Source organism: Pseudovirgaria hyperparasitica, assembly GCF_010093815.1.
Source record: "Pseudovirgaria hyperparasitica strain CBS 121739 unplaced genomic scaffold EJ05scaffold_26, whole genome shotgun sequence".
NCBI lineage: Eukaryota > Fungi > Ascomycota > Dothideomycetes > Acrospermales > Acrospermaceae > Pseudovirgaria > Pseudovirgaria hyperparasitica.
In genome coordinates this window covers 239,214-259,296 of record NW_022985574.1, presented here as the reverse complement: position 1 = coordinate 259,296, position 20,083 = coordinate 239,214, and the positions used below count along the sequence as shown (strand labels likewise).

At 48.3% G+C, this 20,083-nt stretch overlaps 11 protein-coding genes across 11 annotated transcripts; 5 read left to right on the top strand and 6 right to left on the bottom strand.

Annotated features, from left to right (window-relative positions):
* Positions 1-257: 257 nt before the first annotated feature.
* Positions 258-845, bottom strand: EJ05DRAFT_480844 (uncharacterized protein). The gene has a single exon (XM_033744948.1). It carries the CDS (start codon positions 641-643, stop codon positions 416-418), a length of 228 nt encoding a protein of 75 aa, XP_033595382.1. The 5' UTR covers positions 644-845; the 3' UTR covers positions 258-415.
* A 72-nt stretch (positions 846-917) lies between these two features.
* On the bottom strand, positions 918-1,989 carry EJ05DRAFT_480843 (uncharacterized protein). Its single transcript, XM_033744947.1, has one exon. The coding sequence runs from the start codon at positions 1,645-1,647 to the stop codon at positions 1,381-1,383; it is 267 nt and encodes an 88-aa protein (XP_033595381.1). The 5' UTR covers positions 1,648-1,989; the 3' UTR covers positions 918-1,380.
* Positions 1,777-2,775, bottom strand: EJ05DRAFT_234327 (uncharacterized protein). Its single transcript, XM_033739993.1, has 2 exons — positions 2,501-2,775; positions 1,777-2,417 (listed from the first exon to the last, which is right to left on the bottom strand). The coding sequence occupies exon 2, from the start codon at positions 2,362-2,364 to the stop codon at positions 1,906-1,908; it is 459 nt and encodes a 152-aa protein (XP_033595380.1). The 5' UTR covers positions 2,365-2,417; positions 2,501-2,775; the 3' UTR covers positions 1,777-1,905.
* Positions 2,287-2,979, bottom strand: EJ05DRAFT_542303 (uncharacterized protein; the record flags this gene model as incomplete). Its single annotated transcript, XM_033749717.1, has 4 exons — positions 2,287-2,385; positions 2,506-2,599; positions 2,670-2,807; positions 2,842-2,979. Coding segments are annotated over 2 exons (203 nt in total), but the record flags the coding sequence as incomplete, so codon positions are not given.
* Positions 2,980-3,514: 535 nt separating this feature from the next.
* On the bottom strand, positions 3,515-3,902 carry EJ05DRAFT_480841 (uncharacterized protein). The gene has a single exon (XM_033744946.1). The coding sequence runs from the start codon at positions 3,797-3,799 to the stop codon at positions 3,527-3,529; it is 273 nt and encodes a 90-aa protein (XP_033595378.1). The 5' UTR covers positions 3,800-3,902; the 3' UTR covers positions 3,515-3,526.
* Positions 3,903-4,256: 354 nt separating this feature from the next.
* On the bottom strand, positions 4,257-4,699 carry EJ05DRAFT_234234 (uncharacterized protein). The gene has a single exon (XM_033739992.1). It carries the CDS (start codon positions 4,605-4,607, stop codon positions 4,338-4,340), a length of 270 nt encoding a protein of 89 aa, XP_033595377.1. The 5' UTR covers positions 4,608-4,699; the 3' UTR covers positions 4,257-4,337.
* Positions 4,700-5,376, top strand: EJ05DRAFT_234233 (uncharacterized protein). The gene has a single exon (XM_033739991.1). It carries the CDS (start codon positions 4,792-4,794, stop codon positions 5,182-5,184), a length of 393 nt encoding a protein of 130 aa, XP_033595376.1. The 5' UTR covers positions 4,700-4,791; the 3' UTR covers positions 5,185-5,376.
* A 3,201-nt stretch (positions 5,377-8,577) lies between these two features.
* On the top strand, positions 8,578-9,111 carry EJ05DRAFT_505564 (uncharacterized protein; the record flags this gene model as incomplete). Its single annotated transcript, XM_033747714.1, has 1 exon — positions 8,578-9,111. One exon carries the CDS (start codon positions 8,578-8,580, stop codon positions 9,109-9,111), a length of 534 nt encoding a protein of 177 aa, XP_033595375.1.
* Positions 9,112-11,044: 1,933 nt separating this feature from the next.
* On the top strand, positions 11,045-12,857 carry EJ05DRAFT_495126 (SWIB-domain-containing protein; the record flags this gene model as incomplete). Its single annotated transcript, XM_033746234.1, has 5 exons — positions 11,045-11,063; positions 11,920-12,044; positions 12,231-12,454; positions 12,499-12,562; positions 12,621-12,857. The coding sequence occupies 5 exons, from the start codon at positions 11,045-11,047 to the stop codon at positions 12,855-12,857; spliced, it is 669 nt and encodes a 222-aa protein (XP_033595374.1).
* Positions 12,858-16,609: 3,752 nt separating this feature from the next.
* On the top strand, positions 16,610-17,013 carry EJ05DRAFT_418745 (uncharacterized protein; the record flags this gene model as incomplete). The annotated part of the gene is made up of 2 exons (XM_033741450.1): positions 16,610-16,782; positions 16,806-17,013. Coding segments are annotated over 2 exons (381 nt in total), but the record flags the coding sequence as incomplete, so codon positions are not given.
* Positions 17,014-18,011: 998 nt separating this feature from the next.
* On the top strand, positions 18,012-18,649 carry EJ05DRAFT_515288 (uncharacterized protein; the record flags this gene model as incomplete). The annotated part of the gene is made up of 2 exons (XM_033748588.1): positions 18,012-18,287; positions 18,393-18,649. The coding sequence occupies exons 1-2, from the start codon at positions 18,098-18,100 to the stop codon at positions 18,647-18,649; spliced, it is 447 nt and encodes a 148-aa protein (XP_033595372.1). The 5' UTR covers positions 18,012-18,097.
* Positions 18,650-20,083: the final 1,434 nt, after the last annotated feature.

Below are 20,083 nucleotides of genomic sequence, written 5' to 3'. Positions count from 1 at the left end.
CATCTGGCGGGGACTCTTTCGACGGGGAAGGCGATCGTCAGTCGTTTGCAGCCTGTTAGATCGATGGTTTGAATTCCCGTGCTTAGGGCCGAGATATGGTCCGGTAGACTTGCATTCTCTTCTCCAAAACTCCACGCCATCGCGCCACCTAAGCATTTGTCTTTTACTATGAGATCTATCTTTAGCTGCACATACTTTATTGGGTCCCACGTCCAGAATAGAGCATCAGTCGGATCAAAGTAGGTGTATCCACCAGCATGACTGTCGTCTATAGGATCCGCGAGCGCGGCTTTCCAGGATTTCCAGAGGTCAGGACCTTGGCAGCTGTCGGAGCCGCTATATGGAGGATTGCATCTACCATAGCCACAGTGCTCGGGAGTGTCGCCACTAGAACTTGAGTTAGTTCTCTAGAGCATTAAAAACGGCGTCGTACACACCACCAGCCCTCGCTGGAGCAGCAGAAGCCCGGACTACATTTGGCTCCAGTACCAGGGCCGCAGCGACCACCATCCGGCACAGAGAAGCTCTGAGGGACGTCTAACGTGTTCTTCATTCCGAAAGTCATGGAGCCGGATTGAAAGGTATCTGCTCCTTGGTTGTCTTCCAGGGCAAACGTATCGCAGCCAAGCCCACCCACAGACATGACCATCTACAATCGGATACAATCTGAGGTCCTAGATTAGGATTGTATGATTAGTCACCCTAAAAGTACGGATTGAGCTTGGAATCTACGCCAAGGGATTGAGATTGCTTGTGTTAAATTAAGTTAAGTGTATAATAATTACCCGAATAGGAAGGAGATAGGGAGACCGAGAGATGAATATGTCTATTAGAATGGTATATATAGTCGCTCATATACGACTTTGAGTCAAAATCCGAGGAAATAGCCCAAATCCGTGACTTTTACATTATTGGCCTTATGACTCAGGTAGACTATAAATTAATAAGTCCTTTACCTACCCACGACTTTAAGCAGAGTGCTAGCCGAACTATTATAGGATGAAGCTTTGCTCGGCGAGTAGTAATTATATCTCTAGCCTTACTAAAAGCACGCTCACACTCGTAACTTAAGGCTGGGATACTCAAGACGTCTATCGCTAGTTAACTAAGTTAAGGATAGTCATCCTAACGAGCTATCCAGAAGGCTATTGGCGCGTTAGCCTATTTGCTATCGTGGCCGACGGGAGGTTCACGTCGCTAGCGGATAAGCTCATCCTTAATGACTTTATATTGTACTTCTTCTGGTAGTTCAGAGTGCTAAGAAATGAAACTATCGATATCCGTGGTAGTAGAGTCGGGATATACCACTCTTGATATTGTATTCGTCGTCGTCGAAGTCTGTATAGACATCTCTTCGCCTATCTGTTTCTTGTGCTACTACTAGTATTGCCTGAAGATAGACTCGGAGTCCTCGTAGTCGTCCCACGCGCTTCGACAGAACGTTTTAAGGTTTGGATGAAGGTTTATAGCGGCGTAGTACGCAGGAGACTCGTTGAGTGCGATGAAGTATTTGTTCATCTTTGACCAACCATTATTGATAGTAATAATCATGTGATCACCGTCAGCGAGCGTCTCCGCTGTTATCTCGTCTTCATTTACCGAATTAGGTACCATATGCCGTATTTTGAGCCTCTCAAAGTGCTCCATCAGATAGGTAATAATAGGGATAACTTGCTAGATAGCCCCGAACTTACTATTAGGCTTACGACCCTCTAGGCGACGAGTAGTAACTCGGAGTGGTAGAAGTAACTCGAGATATTATCCTATGACGTCCTTGTCGTAGTTAGTAAGGTTACTAGTCTGGATAAATAGAGGCTCCTGATTCCGAGTATTGACTCTCTTCGTATGAGTCTTGACTAGTGGAGTTATAGACTCAATTGTCATCACCTCATCTTCATCAGCAGCCTAAGTCTCGAGCGCGCGTCTTGAACGCTTCCTTGAACCACCAGGTTGGTAGCTTGATTGAGTGTACTTGTTTCTCTCACGGGCTATCCTAACGCGCGTAGCTTCCTTACGCTTCATCTCCACCTCTTTTGCTCTCTCACGTTGTACAACCTGGGTAATATAGTACTGGGAGAATTGGTGGAGGGCTTCTCTAAGCTCAATTGCTCTCTTAATCGCGGAGATATGGCTATTCCATCGTGTCTTCACAGGTGTAATAATATTAAGTGACATATTAAGCATTGGCTGCACCTTTTTCAGCTGACTGGTCGCTGCGTGTCGGAATCGAAGGATGAGAGCCATTCCACACTGGAGAAGCAGTAAGAGAAATAGAGAAGAATATACCATACAATCGAACACAGAACATAGAAAGAGCGGGCCGAACAGTATTGAGACATCTTGCGGCATGTTAGAACATCCCATACGGAGTGGTTGGTGTTGCTTCTATCAATTTTATAAGGAAGAGTAACGTTGGGCTGTACATATCTATACTATTTTTAGAGCGAGGGCTACCTCATGCGCAGGATAAAGAGCGGCGGGGCGGGGGGCGAAGCAGTACCTTACAGGCCGATATTAGGACCGCAGTCGATATATTTAGACGTCCCCTTGGACTAAAAAGCGAACGCTGCCCACTTCGAGCCGGGTAACAGATGCAAACATGGCCCTGAAAGACGTGAAGAACCCCAAAAAGCAGCTAAGAAGAAGACTTCATGGCCTGGAAAGCAAAGTCCACGCGTATGCCAAACTTGGTAGCGACGTAGCGCTGTTCGTGATGAGCCCAACCACTAAAGAGCTCTATAGCTACCGCTCGCGGAGAGACTTTCCTCCGGCAGACTTAGAGACCTTGGTAAGTCGTGTTTGAGCGTTCTTAATCTAATAGAGTCGACTAATGCAACATATCTAGCTTCTGCGCCCAACTGCAAGAAATGTCCTCCTGGAAGACCTGGAGACAGCCAGCGCCGGCACCAAGCTCGCGAGAGCCAGCTTTGCAACCCCACCTCGACTTAGCAACGAGAAGGTTATGATTAGGAGGAAGAGTCGGGCTATAGCAAAAATGGCCAAGTCGTTTTTGCCGGAGCCGCCACGCCTTAGGTCAAAACCTACTTCTCGACCTACGTCGCTCACACTTGGTGGATTTTTGTAGAGCTATCCTCGTTGTGGCAAATGTACGTCTAGGGTGTGCTATTCATTCAATGTGCCAAGACTGGTTCATTACGTGGATCGTATGTCACGCAAAAGCTCTTGCAGAATCACCCGCGAGGCCAAGTGGCCCAGCGAAAACGCCAGGTCAATAGGCTCGCTCTCTTCCATCAAGAGACAGACCTCTGAAGAACACAGTCATTATGACGTGTGTCTAAGTATGGAGGCTCCTGAGCATACGATGAGGAATAGTATCATGTATCGACAAGTCACACGTGTATAACTCGGCCTCTAATGTCAAGCTTCAAAAGAATGTGTGTTAGCTCGAACAGGATACCTGTGTGAGCAAAATGTACTCTGTCTACACCATACTGATGCTCCCCGTTCTTATCGCAGCGTGAAAGAGTGCAAGGCGGTCAGAGTGACCTCACTTTTGAAGCTCTCCTCATATTTGATAGTGTCTGCCCATACCGTGTTCTTCATCTTGATCTGCCACAGCCTTGCGATTGATCCGGGTGTCTACCTTGAGAGCTCTGTTGTATTGGCGGGCGATGCTCGCAGTCTCAAATGTTGGTGGCTCTAGGAGCGATTCGCAGCTGTCGTGGTCGGCAGGCCTGTGACGACCAAATATGTGGGACCGAAGACTCTCGAAACAACTTCTCCACTTACTCCCACGACGAGAAGGAGTTGTTGGGGAGATCCAGACGACAGGACACATGCTTGCGGACTGGTATCGAGAAGAGTGTGGTTATATGTTCAACCTACTTCAAAGCTCAGCACGACGATTGCTTAGATACAATCGCGCAATCTAAAAGTAGTATCATTCCAACCGAAAGTGAGGATTCGACATAGACCGACCAGGCTGGATAGAGACTGCTTCGTTGGCTATTTTTAGTAAACTAAGACTACGCCTCGGTAAGATCATGGCTCAGTAAGGGCATGGCTCAGTAAGGGCATGGCTCAGTAAGGGCATGGCTCAGCATATGAGTTTCGATACTTTTAAGGTAAATTTTCTATGCTACAAGTTTAATTCCGTAAGGGATTATCTTTTAGTCAATCTTTTAGTAATATTTGGCAGTCTAATAAAAAGTTGAGTCCATTGGCATGGAAAGAATGCTCACTTCCCATGATCATGCCTGCTAACAACGATCTGACACCACATGTATTCTTTTCTCGCCTTGGTTAGTCTTCTGTCTGGTTAAGCTGCTTCTCCATTTTAGCACTTACTAAAGGCAGGCAGTAACATGGATTTTTATTTATATCCAGCTAAATCTAATGGATTCACGCCGAGGAATTCGAGTCCGTTCTCCGCAGTAGCTGTGAGCGTTCTGCAATCGTTCCATGCTAGCTACTGCAATGTCTGATGCTCGCTGGATCGAGTCGCAATACGTACGATACATGCGGATCTGCTGCGCCAAGTTCATGTTTTCCTCTACCAGCCTCTCTAGGGTCGTCGTATGCAGCTGTTCTCGACAGGAGTCTATCTCGGAGATGATGCGCTCGATGTCTGTTGCTTTCCGCAGCATCTTTCAGGGCGATACTGTTGTTCGCAGGATCGTTCGTGTCTCATAATGATAGCAGACATAAATACACTGCACTGGTTGTGGTCCGGCCCATGTTTCTTCCTGGTACTAAAAATAGCCGTAATGTGGAAGGGCGCTCAAGACGCTGCACAGTGCACATGTTGCGCCCCTGTCTATCTCCTAAGGGATGATGAGGTGTCATACATTCCGAACACCTGCACCGCGCAGTCTTAATGCACGCCCCAACCTCGTTCCCCTCTTAGGGCGGCTGAAGAAACAAGTGGACGTATTCATCGACAGAATGAACCCTCTGGCCAGTACAAAATCTCCACTCCCTGTTCCCGAGAACCCCTTAGACCATCGTCGACCGAAGAAAAGACAGAGAACGGATGTTGACGAGGGCAAGCCCACAGTCCCGATCTACGCACGGCCTGCACGAAGCCATGTTCAGCCTCTAAAGGCAAAAAGGACCATACCAAATGCAATCATCATGCTCGTCCTTGCATTGGGTGCAGTTTCGCATGGAGATAATCCGATTAGGGGTGCCCTTAACCCTCGCAAGGAAGTTCGTCAACCTTAGTTGACGGCATTGCGGAGATCTCGCCTTGAAAGTCTGGCCTCCTACTGATCGCGTTAGGTACTACTGCCTTGGATACACGGCCTCCTTGTCCTTGGCGGTCTTAAGGAACTGTAGGCTGTGGTGATCGGTGAGGATCGTGGTCTTCTTCGTTCCTAGCAAGTATCCCCAAGTTCGTAGGGCGTGTTTGAAGGCAAGAAGTTCTTTTTCGTGTACTGGGTAATTGAGCTCGGCGCCATTGAGATTTCTCCCGTCAAACGCGATTGGCTGTCGGCATCTTCTTGGCAGATCACCATGCCGATCGCGTAGTTGCTTGCGTCCGTTTCAATGCAGAAGGGTTTCGTTTCTTCTGGCTGAGCAAGGACTGGCTCAGAACATAGGGCATTCTTAAGGGTTTTGAAGGCAAACGCTGTTGACAGCGTCCATCTGATGGGCCTGTACTTCTGCTTTCGGATGAGCGGGTCTGCTTCTTTGAGAAGGTCTGTCAAAGGTGCTGCGATGCTTGTAAATCCCCTAATGTACCTTCGGTAGTAGTTTGCTAGGCCAAGGAACTGTCGAACTTCGCTAACGTTCGTGGGTTCCGGCCATTCGCGGATAGCCTGAAACTTATCTTTCATAGGACGAAGTTGTCCTTGCGAGACGTGGTGTCCGCAGAAGTCAACTTCAGCCTGGCCGAAGCTAAATTTCTCCGGATTGGCAAGCAAACGATATTCGCGGAGTAAGACAAGTACTTTTGACAGCACTCTCACATGTTCTTCCATGGTTTCGGAAAAGATAATGATATCGTCCAAGTACACAACCACGGATTTGTGTAATAGAGGTTGAAGGACTCTGTTCATCATCTTTTGGAATGTGGCAGGTGCGCTTGACAGACCGAACGGCATTACCTTAAACTCGTATTTGCCGTAGACCGTGTTGAAAGCGGTTTTCGGGACGTCTTCATTGTTAATACGTACTTGCCAGAATCCTGTGGTTAAGTCCATCTTGGTAAACACTGTTGACTGGCCGAAGGCACGTAGGGAAGACTCGAGTCGGTTGGTACATATGTTAATAAGTGCCATCGTACGAGCGTCTCCAGTGAGGTCTCTCGTGGCCGGATCAGCACTGAGAAGTGCGGTAAGCACGTCAACATTCATTGACGGAGCGTTACGGGCGCGTCCCGTACTTTGGGGAGCGGTTGCTCCGTCCATAGGGACGTCGCCGTCGCGATCGGGGTTCTGGGGAAGAGACATCTCGGTATAACTTGTTAGGGAAAGGGGAGTTCTGAGGTGGTGATTATCTTCCGAGTTGGAGTTAGGTCGTCAACTTATATTGACAAGTGGCTGGGAGGTCCATTGCGGGTACGGGGAGCGTCAATGAAGAATTTTCGTTTCCTTGGTCTTTGCTTGTCTTGTGATATGCCACTATCCGTTGAGACTATTGGGACGGGTAGTCGTCAAAGTTTGTTGCCGTAATTTCTTTTTCCGGGACTGTGGTGTGTCCCTTCGTGGTAGTGTTTTTCCTGTTGGGCTACAGGTTCCTTTGTCGTTGGTTTTGGCGAAGGTGTTCAGATATCGTGAGTGTCAAATGCTTTTGACAAGTTCCTTTGTGTAAGGGGAGATATAGCTACCCCTTAGGAAGCATCGCCGAGGTGACGGCCTTCCTAGGAGGACAAAAACCAGCTTCAGCTACCAGATGTGGGAACTTAGGTAGATTTGACGTGGCAAATTTGATTGACGTTCCTATCTAGTCTGTCTACATACTATATATACTAGCCTAACGCTGAGTAAGATTTGAGTAATGGGGATTACCTAATAGGAATCCCACACATTCAAGGACGAAAACCTCCAGCCATACCCCTAACTCCGTCAATCATACGGCAGCTCACACATTGCATCGGTCGTTTTGCGCCAATCCCGGGAATATGGAAGCATCCAGGCCAGTTTTGATGCTATTCAACTCTGAATAGGCCTGGCATGCCCCCCAAGCACCCCCCGTTCGAGCCATGTAACGACATCTCTGAGGGTACCACCAGCTTCTCCTCCCTTGCCACCAATGTTCTGACAAATCTGCTAACACAAAGCGGCAAAGATGATGAAAGATATGCCGAACGAGAGCGCGAGCGCACCAGGAATTGGAGGGCGGAGAAGAGTCGGTGGAGAGGCAAACGGAGTAGTCTCCCCTCGTGCAGAGGAAGAATGCGTAGCAAATACAACAGTACGATCATTCTGTATATTATTCCTAGATTTGGGGCAACAAAACATCAATTGCAAGTGGATGGATCTACTACCCACGCGACCGCTGCATTGATGATGTAGTAGATTGTGGAGAAGTATCGATTGCAAGTAGAATAGTACGCATACTTGCGTGCCGAAGATGAGGTACTGTTAGATACTACATTGGAAGATTGATGAATGAACTCTACTCAGAGCACCATTGTTCTAAATAGGCGGATTGAATTTGTCTGAAGTTACCAGCTGCGGCGCACAATTGTCAGAATACCAGCCCAAATATAAGGCATGAAGATGTTGGCCGATCAATCTTCGACCACATTATATCATGTAAGCAAGCTGATAACTGCATATCGGCGGATAAGACTTGAGAGTTGGATTGAGGCCTAAGAACCTGGGATCATGTCTATTAAATAAGCCAACTTCTCCTCGAAAGGAAGAGCAATCAATCAATGAACGCTCTTCCCACGATTTCCAACATCTCAGATATCGAAAACGTGGATCCAAGGACAGCTTGGATGGCGCGTGTTGTGTTGTAACCTACACGGCGGAGATTCTCTCAAGGAATTTTGAAGCATGCACCCGGAGCATACGATCTAACTTCGGCTGTACAACTTTCAGAAAAAATACTTGACTGACCCGTCAAGAAAATATTTTCCCACCACAAGGAAAGGACAAACGACGATGGAGGCCGAGCGGCAGCTTGGTCTGTTCATACTCTTGGGTTCTAAATCAAAGAATTGAAGTAGTTATCCCAGGAAAAGCTTCTTATAGTAAATTTCTTATAGAGGATCTGTTACAGACGGATCCTGCATCCATAGTCGAAATGCCAAGAGTCGCCTTAAAACTTGACCGCCCATAGGATAACGGAGAGATTTTTCCCCGCTTCGACTACCGATAAATCACCTCCAGCTTTGTCGCAAATACTTACAATATGGATAAATGTATTATCTTGACTAGCGATGAAAAGTCTTTTGAAGTCGGTACGTTCTCATAATATGCTCTGTAAATGCTAGAACTACACAGTTTGAATTGTAGCGCCCGACCGTCTTGGTTTTGCCCTCTTATTTCGAGACTTCCTAGATGACCTAGGCTTGACTAGTGAGCCATTTGTGCTCTCCCATGTACCCAAAATCGACAATTCCCTCGTACGACTCACTGATAGCACTAGGTTGATCATAATACTATGTCTATCATCTTGGAATGGGCTCTGGGCCACTACGTGGACGGGATTACCCTTCCTCCAAAACTCAAATTCTGGCAATCACGAGAGGACTTTGAGATTCTCCGAATCATACCGACCGCAGACTTTCTCGGGGCTGAAAGCTTACTAAATCAAGCGCTGACTCTCGCCAACCTACTCTTAGTGACGGATTACAAATTTCGAAACACCGTCGATAAAACCGAGTTCTCGACGCAAATAGCTAAAAGACTCTTGACACTAGATGCAGTGCAAACTGCCCAGAGACATTACAAGTACTATTGTCACGCGCGGATCGATGGTCCTGAAAGAGAAATCTGGAGCGAGATTGTCTGGAGTTTTCCAGAGAGTAGCAGAGCTGTGAAGGATTGGACGATCTTTATTTACGCTACTTTCACTACCAAGCTTAGAGTCATCAGTAAAGCGAGCGAAACTGAAGATCTCTCAGCATTAAAGACCTTCATACACGAATGGCGCCCCTTTATCAAGGTTACATTCGATCGTATCATGACTATATAAGCATCGTCTTTCCCGATGGACGAATTCTCGATAGTATCTTGGTCAGTGTCTTCTGTGTCTTCTGTGTCTCTTGACTAATAATCCGCTCGTCCCTATCTGCCGGCTACTATCTAGTTCATTACTACCGTGAGACTCTCGCTACTGCTTTAGATCTTGACGGCATGCCTTGCGCTCTGGATCTTCGATAGTTGCAATAGCCACAGCTGCCATCGCATCAACAAAATCGCTATACAAGATTGTCCAACGCTACAAAGAGCGTGCTAAGACTCTAAGAATACTATTAAGCGGGCTGGATGGCCTTCTCACCATTCTCAACACACTCTCTACAATAAACGAGACCAACGTGCAAGATTGACAAGGAGTGAGTGCTCAGAGGGGGTTGTGTATCAAGGATGCATGTGTGGCTTGCTGCGACCGGTCAGACAGAAGCGGTCTTGATCGATCGTTATGTGTTCGGGCTCGGAAGCGGCACAGGCCTTCAGTGTATGGATCCACATCCATTTTTTGTTGTACAGTGCGCAAACGACTGGTGGGTCAGGCTCCGAGAAGAGTTCTGATTGATCGGGATGCAGTCTTCGTGCGGGTTTTCATGATATGACGTATCTACTTGAGCGAGTCCGGAATTGCACTGTTCCTTTCGGCAAGGATTCTTGTATGATTGCGGCCCATACTATACCGTGGTCGGCTTGGAACGTTTCTGGTGCTATGTAATTTTATTGACGAGATATCTACCTCGTGAATAGGTTTATGGTCAACGACACATAGAGATCTTTATCATATCTGCTACCAATTCCTATGACCCGGGTCAGTGCTCCAGCCCAAGCACCAGATATATTTCCGCCGCCCTTGATGAGTCGCGAGTCTCTAGACGCTAGGCACTAATGCATACATTATCTTGTATCCTCAACCTGTAATGACATAGCTGGGATGTGAGCCAAATAAGAGCGACTTACGTCTCGTATAGTCCTACATATCCATTCAGCTCTATTATTAGAGTCTCCGCTTCCTTCCATTGATCGTAGAGACTAAGAATTAGGGCTTCCTTCCACACTTGTACCCGGCGTAGGAGAGAAGGGGGCATAGACTGACTTTCTGCCAAATTGGTAGAGAGTAAATCCAGCAGCTTATGCGTCCGATCGGTATGCCCAAGCAGGGTGATAAGAAGTTCTGATAGATAAGGAGGGCAAGAATCCTGCTGATGAGCAGTTTTCAGGTGGGTTTCTCGAGTCGTGTCCTCGAAATTCAGTCCACAGAGCTTATTTGACGCTGTTATATCCTCCATGGCGAGATGTTTCCGAAAATGATGTGTCTATGTCCAGGGTCAGGTCAGTGCTATCTCAGTGCAATTGCGGTCTGGTTATCTTCTCACCTCTAGATCTGAAGACAGGAACCGTCACGGTGTAAGACCGGAGATTAAGAATTATCTCGACAATCGGCCTGGGGTAAGCCTCGCCAGTGCTGATGTGAACCGCAAAGACTAGGAGTGGCGAGCACGCATAATCAGGCTGGCTACTAAGTTACTATGCTCGCTGCGTCGCAGGGTTGGCGATGGTTATGGCGCATGAGGGCCGATAATACTTGTGTTATAATAAGCGGATGGGATTACGGGGCCAAGAGAGTGTCATCCGTATCACTGCATAGACCTCTCAGCTTTCGGTAAGGGTTGAGATGGGGCCAATTCAATCACCTGTAATTTGTGGGCTCTTGACGGCCCAGCGTTGAGGGCTTGGACGTGCGGCTACTCAGATGCTACTGCCCTTCGTTCGATATCGGTGCATTTACCACTCCTTAACTTCATCACGGTATACAGTTCGTATACAGTAGTGGCATAGTGTGAGACTACTTTCTGTTCGGGTTTTGAGGCTCGTCAGGTCATCACTACAGCGTGTATGTCCGGTATCAAGTAAGAGTCGACCTTGCCCTGGCAGCGGCCATGGGTGCAGTCAGCGATCGTGGTGTTTGTCCCTAACCCCATCTACTATCACCGGAACCCCCCCCTTGAGCTATATGAAGAGCTGCTGGGCGAAAGGGTTCACTTAGGGTTCAAAAGTATACAATATTTCAGTCTGAAATCTGTGATTGATGGCTTCGGCATAGTTGATTGCTACAATCGATGCTGATTTCTGCTTCGTAACCCAAATTTATAGTATTCTTACCAAGCATAACATCGTAATCAAATCTCAGTGAATGTCTGACATCATCTCATCCACCGAATGATTTAGATAGTTGAGCTTCACAGGTCATTGCTACCGCCTAACAGTATCAAAAGATGGTCGTGTTACAAGCATGATTGGACTAAAGGGGGAGAAAGAGAAGCTGCGTTGTATCGGGACGCTCTTCAGCCAGGGTAAAGCCGCTCTTGGCAACAATGTGGTGCCAAGAGCGGCCTCCCAATGCGATCCCTCACCGGAACGTGTCTGCCGTAATGAGACTCGCCGCTTGCCTTCTCTCTCGGACACATATACTCAGTAACCACACGCATCGAGGGGAGCCAGTACCATCAATGATTCATCCTCATACAAGAAAGAAGCCAGCCCGCAAAATCCCAAGCTCTGGCACTGGGCATGGTTCGGTCGGTCGTTCCCCCGATATAGACCATACCTTCTACCGCTTACGTCGACTACACCGAACGAAGGCTTGCTACATACCTCCCCACCATCATCATCTCGTGGGCATAAACTTACCAGCGCTTTACATTGGAGCGTTCTTGAGTCGCAATCCCAACCCGTCCCTGCATTTACCCTCTACACAACCTTGATCGTTCACCACCTATATCATGACTTGCAAGTAGCCCAATACCTCCAGAAGCCCAAGCGTCCTATGTGACTATCATTGATAGCATCCTCAAAGGCGCTGATCTAAATACCATCTCTGCCAAGCGAATTCGGAAAGGGCTCCAGGCTCAGCTCGAATATGACATAAGTGACCAGAAGGTATAGCAACGCGCCTGGGCATGCCTGTAGTTTGGCGACAGGCTCTTCTATCATAGGAAGCGATCAATGCCTTAATATACGCGCGGTTTGACAAACAAAACGAGCGGAACGAAGCCATGGATAGCCGCCCCAAGCATCGAGGTGCCACCGCCCGCTACGAATTGCATCAAGACTGAAAACAGGAAGCAACCTAGCCCGCTGCCTAAGAAGCGCTCGAAACCCCATGACTGCGACGAACAAGACCCGACGCCATCAACGGAGCAGTTACCTCCACCGAAGAAGAAGATTAAGAGGATATCTCAGTCTCAGGAAGAAGACGATGCAGCATACGCGGCGCGCCTGCAAGCGGAGCTAAATCGGGCCAAGGCTGCTCCACTAGAAGAGGAAATGATCGCAAGAAGCCGAAACCGGTTGCAAAAAAGGCCAAGAAAAAGAGTGCTGCCAAAGTGAACAGCGACGACGACAGCGATGTAGCTTCAGGCGATAAAAAGTCGGTGAAACGTACAGGAGGCTTCCATGTTAGTGACACGCATAGAAATGGTTACATACAATAAACCAATACTAACAGCCCAGCAGAAGCCTCTTAACCTCTCCCAACCTCTCTCTGAGCTTTTGGGCGAAACTCAGCTCTCAAGTCCACAGGTTGTGAAGCAGATATGGGCATATGTCCGAGAGCGTGAACTACAGGATCCCAGTGATAAGCGCCAGATACGCTGTGATGGTCGTATGCACGCTGTCTTCAAGACTAAGCGAGTACAAATGTGCACTATGAACAAGATTCTCAGCCGACATGTGTACGCTGCTGACGAGTGAATGCATGGACCTGAAACACTTGCGACTGACAAGGATGTTGCTTCTTTACGATTTACATCTTTCCTCTGACCCTTTCGATACAATGCCTGCGTCTTCCATCCAAACACCGTCCTGGATTCTCGTACCGGCTTCTCTCTCGCATCTCAGCTGGCATTGGCGTTCGTTATCTTGCGAACGAAGGTGTACTTCTAGACCTTTCCCTGCCCTATATCTACAATCGCCGTATCTGTCGAGAGGGCATAACAAAAGAGAACTGGCCTCTAATTCACGTTTCTGGACATCTCCTGCGATTTGGGATTTTTATGCAGCCAGGATCTAATGTACGGTGCCTTGATGCAGCTGGTCTCTTTTCACTGCGTGCAGGCCGAGGATAGGCTATGTAGCCCCTCAATGATGTTGATTGGGTGTGTGAGAAGTCATTCCAGGCTAGCAAGCTGATACTGGACATCGGCGGATAAGACTTGAGAATTGGATTGAGGCCTTGGAGCCTGAGATCATGTCTATAAAATAAAGCCAACTTCTACGTGAAAGGAGGGGCAATCAATCAACGAACGATCTTACCACGATTTCCAACATCTTGCATGAAGATTAAGACCTCCTGGTAGTAATGAAGTAGAAAATCTTCGAGGGTGGTCTAGTCGCTTGATGGTCTCCTGTCTTGACATCTCAAGATAAGCCACAACGGCCTTACAAGCCCCTCAACTTGGCAGGATAGGATCCGGATGCCCTGGGCTTTATAGCTATGACGGGCTGTGCGAAATCTCTCGGAGATCTTGCTGCTCATACATTTGTTTCCCAAATTCATGGTGATGCGGACCTCAAATGGTATGTCATGTACGTCACGCGGACTACTCGCGTACTGTTCGTGGAATGATCTGTATTGTACATAGCCTATCATCCCTCTGTCACAATCACATCATCGGCTACCCTATCTCTTCTCTGAACCAATTTCAACTTCTTGGAACGGGGGCAAGTCTCGAATAGTTTTGGCGTTACGCGAATCGGAATGGGGTAATTCTGGTCCTGTTGGCCTTGTTAGTACATTCTCCCAGATGATCAGCGCCTTCATCTTACTAACGTCCCTCCCTACGTCGCGAGATTCCCTGTATAACGAGATGTAGAATTTCAACACCAGATAATAAATTCCACAACATCAGCCTGAACATGACACCCTCGGGATAGGCAGCTAAGGGTCTAAGCTATACTCACGCTTAATCTTAGCTGCGTAAACCTTCTGCGTAGCCTATAATCTCTAAATTAAGGAATTGTGACTACCGACGGCTTACTTTTAGAGACCGATAACATCCACTGTATTTAAGCAGTTTACTTAGGATTACAATGCACAGTAGATTGGCGTATGAACAGTCTATCCCGAGAGCTGCAGTCCAAGGTCTGTCTTCGCGGTGCTCAAATCCTAATTCAAAGCCAGAGCCTACGAATTTCTTGAGTTGAGCTTCCCAGGGTGTAATATACCGTTTTAGACAGCGCAAGCCTCATCGGGGAATCTGCGGGCTGTGCGAATCTAGCCCCTACGTCTTGGCTACTTGAATCGAGGGATCTGCTCACGTCAGCGACCTATAGGTTATAAGAAGCGTATTATATAGCCCACCGACTGAACGACTAGCCTGGCGATGAAGCTTTGCTAGACGTCGGCACATATAATTTTATCTAGCTCGAGCTAGCTGCATGTGCTGAACCTTGCACTAGGTAGAACATGGAGATTGTATGCGTGGTAGAGATGTAAGAGTAGTCGTAACAAGGATCTCCTTTCAAGTCTAGAATTTATATTCTATCTCCTATAGTTCTCGAGATAGTTGTACAGTATTTCGGGTCGCCAGTGCTATATTTAGCCCTTCTACTCCAGCCCCAATTGTCATATCGTACGCGGTACTGGTCGATTCTGTTATATGTCAGATCTGCTCGTCTGCCAGAACCTCCAGTTTAGGGTTATACTTGACTGTCTTTGAACAGACATGGCTTTTGTGAGTAGACTGTCTCAGCTAGTCAGTCTATAGTAAAATCTGGCAGGTAAGTACACGCCTAGTCTGCTTCGACGGCTTATGTAACTTGGGACGAGCAGCACTATTGACTTAGATCTGTGAGCCCAGGCGAGAGCAGGACCTTAACAAACTTCTCTCGTGGTTTTTCCCCTTTCGTCAGACTGTCTTGAAAGCCAGCTTTACCAGGTTTAAAGACCCAGGCGCAGTGTAGTTTATGGCTATCGCAGAGCTTGTCAATACCCCTTTCACAGGCTGCTTCATACTCCTCAGAGTCCATCTTTATATAGCACTGTGGAAGACATCGTTCCTGATGCAAAGTGAAGAATAAGCTGTAACCACCGTCTAATATATAGATCTCGGGATATGAGAGACACGGATATCTACAGCCATTGACCATACGGTCTCTAGCACGTATCGAGTCAGCCCTGTTACTCTAATATTAGTATTGATGAAATGTATGGCACCAGATATGGACATACGTAAGACGCGTACGATGTGCAGAGTATTCGCAATATAAAACCAAAAACGTTATTGAGGAGTCCTGTGACTCTGCTGTCTTGAACAAAAACTGTAGAAGCTGCTCCTCATAAAACTTCAGCGAGGAGATTCAACTGTATGCTTTCGCTTGTTCAGGCGCGGCTTCCGGGAGAAGCGAGCGCTAGAAGAGGGCCCGTGCGACAACCGCTCTTACGCTCTTCAAATCTATCGTGCCAAAACCGCAACAGCTCGTCCAGCTTCCGATCAAAATACTCCTGAGTCTTCTGAGTATCTGCCACTCTTGCGTTCTCTTCCGGGGTGGCCAACCTCAGCAGCGTGTCTAACTTGGCGACCATTCCCTTTGATCCTCCATTCTGCGGTGCGAGATGTTCTTCAAACGCGGTTGTACGTGACTGGACAGACGTCAAGGGTTTGCGCGGCGCTCCTAGAGAGGTACCGAGAGTTTTGTTTGCTTCGATGCCGCGTGTAGTTGTTGTCACTGTACGGCTGCTTGTTTGCCGTGGTGTTGGTGAAGGGGTGCTTGACGCGTCGCGCGCGTTCGTTGACGCGACTGCCATTGCAGGCAGCCGCTGGTGGTTCCGAGGTTCGATTCGACTTCCGTTTTTCTTTTTTCCTTTTAAACGTCGGCTCTAGCTAGGTAGGTACATGGGGGTCCCATCTTAATTTGGTCGTGTGGACGTTAGAGTGGCGCGGTGGGTCTCGAGGTAGCGCACGTGTGCTAGCGTGCTGATCAGAAACGGCAAAGCTTCGGAAGAGGGACTTGGTGACAACATTTGACTTTGACCGTACACTGACCAAACTACGTCACAGAACGTGGCTATGCCGCCCTCGTAACGCGCGATGAAGCAGTCTCCAGACTACAAGAAGCTCTACGAAGAGGAACAGCAACGACGAAGGCAAGCAGAGCGCCCATAAGAAGAGGCTGAACGCGAACAAGAGGAGGATGAACGCGCACAAGAGGAGGCAGAGCGCGCACGAGACGATGTCGAACAACGAACTCGCCAGACTACCCTCCCAGAACTGCTTCACAGCTGTCACATCCACCTGTCGCTCGGCCTGACCGTCCAGACCGCTTCCTCGCTTTCGACTCAAGGTGACGCCGGCAATGCAGACCGGAAGACCTGACCGGATCGAATACAACGGTGGAACGGTTTTGGGAAAGAACAGGAAGAGATATGGGCGGATCTGATCAGCTCGACCTTTGCGTTCGAGCGGCACTTCCGATCAACACAGTTTCTGCAACTCAGCCGGAGCCTCGATTATAACGTGGACTGCTTGAGAGCACACGGTGCACGCGGCGTGCTCTTTCGCATCCGACTGTCATCGCACGGATACACTGTTGTCGCCAAGGCCACTCCAGCCCACTTCAAGAAGCATCTGCAACATGAAGCAAGGGTCCACGACCATCTACGATCGATCCAGGGACAGTATGTGCCGGTTATCTTGGCAGTCTTGATCTCGTCCAGCCCTACCACTATGATGGTATTGTGGAACTTGTCCATTTCCTGCTAATGGGCTACAGTGGCACCTGCCTGGCACGGCACGCCACCCAAGAGATCAGTGAAGCTCTGATAGCGGAAGCCGGTCGGTCAATCGACGCTATACACGCGCTTGGCGTGTTGCACCGAGACGCGATGCCTCGAAATATGCTCTGGGATCCGAGCACGAAACGAGTATCGATGATAGATTTTGAGAGAGCAGAACTGCGAGGGGCACGGACAGTCCTCGGCGACCTATCTCCGAACCGGAAACGGAAGCGGCCTGGTACAAAGAAAGGGGGAATCAAACTGCCAAACATCCAAGTTTACTCTCAGGAACGGACGAAAGTCCTGAGAGCGCTGCAAGCTGGGTGAACGCTGCTCTGCCGCTATTACAACACTGGCTGTGACCATCCATGCTCACATTTGGCCCTCAGAACGCTTCCAAACTCGGATGCTTCATCGAGATGTTTGGGCAGTTGCCGCTACATATTGTACTAGACGGACACAATGGACTTAGGGGTTCTCGATATAACTTTAATACATGATCTCACAAAAGTAGAGCGACTTGTGATTGTGGGCGAAATAGCGCAGCGCCGAATGGGAGAGCAAGGCTTCAGGCTGCCAGCGGCACAGGGCTTCATTGCCCCTGGAGGATGTCTGATCACGGTCTCGAGAATAATAGATTGGACTGTACTACAGACCAGCTGGTAGCGTGTATCAATGGCCCGTAGAGTCTGTTCATTACGCGTAGATATTTTCAATGATCGAATATGCACACTTCCTAAATTACCCGCAAGTTATTGGAGCTAATTCCTAACTGGCTTCTGGCGGAACACGGTGCACGACCTTGCGGCACGTTAAAAGTGCCACATGCAATAGAATCCCCTACGGCACGCTGTCTCTCTTTCCTCTCTCTATGAAGATAAGCTCAGAACAACGTCCAGCATGTAAATACTGCTTTAGTTCGAATCATCCCGTCCGAGCCATCACACAGAGAACAGAGACTCTGACTACTGAGTATCAATGGGTTCCTCAGTCAGACCCACCTTCCCTCCGTATCAGAGGTATTCTCCTTATACACCTCACCCAAATATGGGTGATCATGGGGGTAGTCAATTTGATTTCGGTGGACAGTGGTCGCCTGGTCCTCATCGGTTCAGTCCATACCCTGCATCATCGGCACCAAGGACGCCTGCAATGACATATGCACCCGCTTACACATGATGTTATCTACTCATTTCACGGTTAGGAAAACCACCTGATGTCGAATATCTACCCACCAGTGCCCCATGGAGGCGTTCAACATCATAAACGCCCACGCAGGCGCTATGACGAAATCGAGCGCATATACAATTGCAGTTGGAACGGCTGTGAGAAGGCGTACGGAACCCTGAGCCATTTGAACGTGCATGTCACGACACATTCGCATGGCATGAAGCGTACGGCGGAAGGTACGTCTTAAGACTCACTTAGATGGATGACAATGATGCTACGTTACACTCACAAAGCGCGCGTAGCTTCATGCAGCTGCATAGCATTCTGCTAATTTGAATCAGAGTTCAAAGAGATTCGCGAAGAAGGGAAAGCCAAGAACAAGAAAAAAGAAGAACGGCTTCGAGTGGAGGATGGACGTACTGGCGCCGAAGGCCGTCAGACCAACTGCCCGCAAGTGTATAGTACACTCCAGTCTCATATATCGACGCCGGGCGGGGTCGTAGGTAGTGGTCCACAGCTCCTCATCAATAGCTTTGTTCCTACGCGTGGTGAACAAAGTCGCCCACATAGGGCTCAATCTCCAGCAATTCTGTATTAGACGCTCACAAGATTGATCTGACGAGATCTAATGACCGAGTAGCTTGAGAGGTGCTTAATGATCTAGGAACCTTCACAGAGTACGCTAGCTGATACACCTGTCAATGGATTTGCTGATCATCGACCGAGGCGTTGAGAGATCAGTAGATTTCTGTCGCTGCGAACATGGCCGCAGGGCTTCTACAAACTACATCTAGAGCCGAAACTGCGGCGAGTCGGGGACTTGTAGGTAGAGCTGTTATCCCAATTCTTTCTACCGGTTTCTTTGCGTCCAACCAAATTTTCAGAATGCCATTGATCAATCTTAAGTGCCGCTGGTGTGTGGTTGGAGGTCTTCGTATCTAGGCGACAGAGCTTTCTTGGTGAGGATTGACTAAGACTCTAGCACGCGCCTGTAACCTAACGGCGCAAAAGGCCAAGTCAGTCGCATTTTTGTACCTCCTCCCGAATGTGCCAAGCTTCTTAGATCAATTGTAACGTTGACGAGCATTCTTTCTTTTTTGATCTAAGCGATCTGACCAGTTAGGACTGTAATTGGTATCAGAAAAATCTCTAAAGTAGCGCCAACAACAAGCACTGGACCAATAGGATTTAAAGATAGCAGCTGTATTATGATGAAGCACGGTAACATGCCTAAGACACCAGGGTAGCATCTACTCCTGCTTATATCCTAGGCAAATAGTGCAATATTCGAACAGAATACTAAGCGGCACAGTGCTTAGCATTTTCATCTTACTTATGATTTGTCGCGATAACTGGATATAGTGTGGTACTCAGTTGGGCAGACTATTATTAGAGGAAGCTGTTCCCGTAGGCTGTACTGTGCCGCACTACTTTCAATGACCATATCAAAACTACTTTCCTGGTTTTCAATTTCAGACCAATCACCACGCTTGGCTGCGTACACCAGGATGGGCTGCGTGCAGAGGGCTGGCTGCGTGCAGAGGACTGGCTGCGTGCAGAGGACCCTAACCTTCCTAGCTTCGACCTTGCAGACCAATCACAGTTGCACGCAGCCAAACGTGCAGGGGCCAGCCTACATGCAGTATGCTGCCCCATTACGTGCAAATCCTGTTTCCTGTTAAAGTTCACGTGCGAGGGAAGTCAGCAGTGACGCTTGAGAAAGGAGAACCCGTGCATTGGGCCTCTAGAAGTATTCAAGTTAAGATACAAAACATAGTACACCAAAAAGAAGTGGAAGAAACGTAGGCGACGCCTTTGGATAAAGGGGTCGCGCTATCACATGAGCCAAGACCACATGCCAAAGCCCAATAGCTCAACACCATGTTGGTATCGTGACATTTCCTCCAATGTCGCTGTATTCAACAATCTGTTGTTGATCTCTCAAGCGCCCGCTTCGGGACACTTGGTCACCATAGGGACAGAACAATTGGACAACAGGATATCTGGACGTCACAGGACAGTATGACAAAAT

Excerpts from the sequence above, each read along its gene's own strand:
- EJ05DRAFT_480841 (XM_033744946.1), bottom strand. The coding sequence starts at position 3,799 with ATGTGTCCTGTCGTCTGGATCTCCCCAACAACTCCTTCTCGTCGTGGG.
- EJ05DRAFT_480844 (XM_033744948.1), bottom strand. The coding sequence starts at position 643 with ATGTCTGTGGGTGGGCTTGGCTGCGATACGTTTGCCCTGGAAGACAAC.
- EJ05DRAFT_480843 (XM_033744947.1), bottom strand. The coding sequence starts at position 1,647 with ATGGAGCACTTTGAGAGGCTCAAAATACGGCATATGGTACCTAATTCG.
- EJ05DRAFT_234233 (XM_033739991.1), top strand. The coding sequence starts at position 4,792 with ATGATGAGGTGTCATACATTCCGAACACCTGCACCGCGCAGTCTTAAT.
- EJ05DRAFT_234327 (XM_033739993.1), bottom strand. The coding sequence starts at position 2,364 with ATGGGATGTTCTAACATGCCGCAAGATGTCTCAATACTGTTCGGCCCG.
- EJ05DRAFT_234234 (XM_033739992.1), bottom strand. The coding sequence starts at position 4,607 with ATGCTGCGGAAAGCAACAGACATCGAGCGCATCATCTCCGAGATAGAC.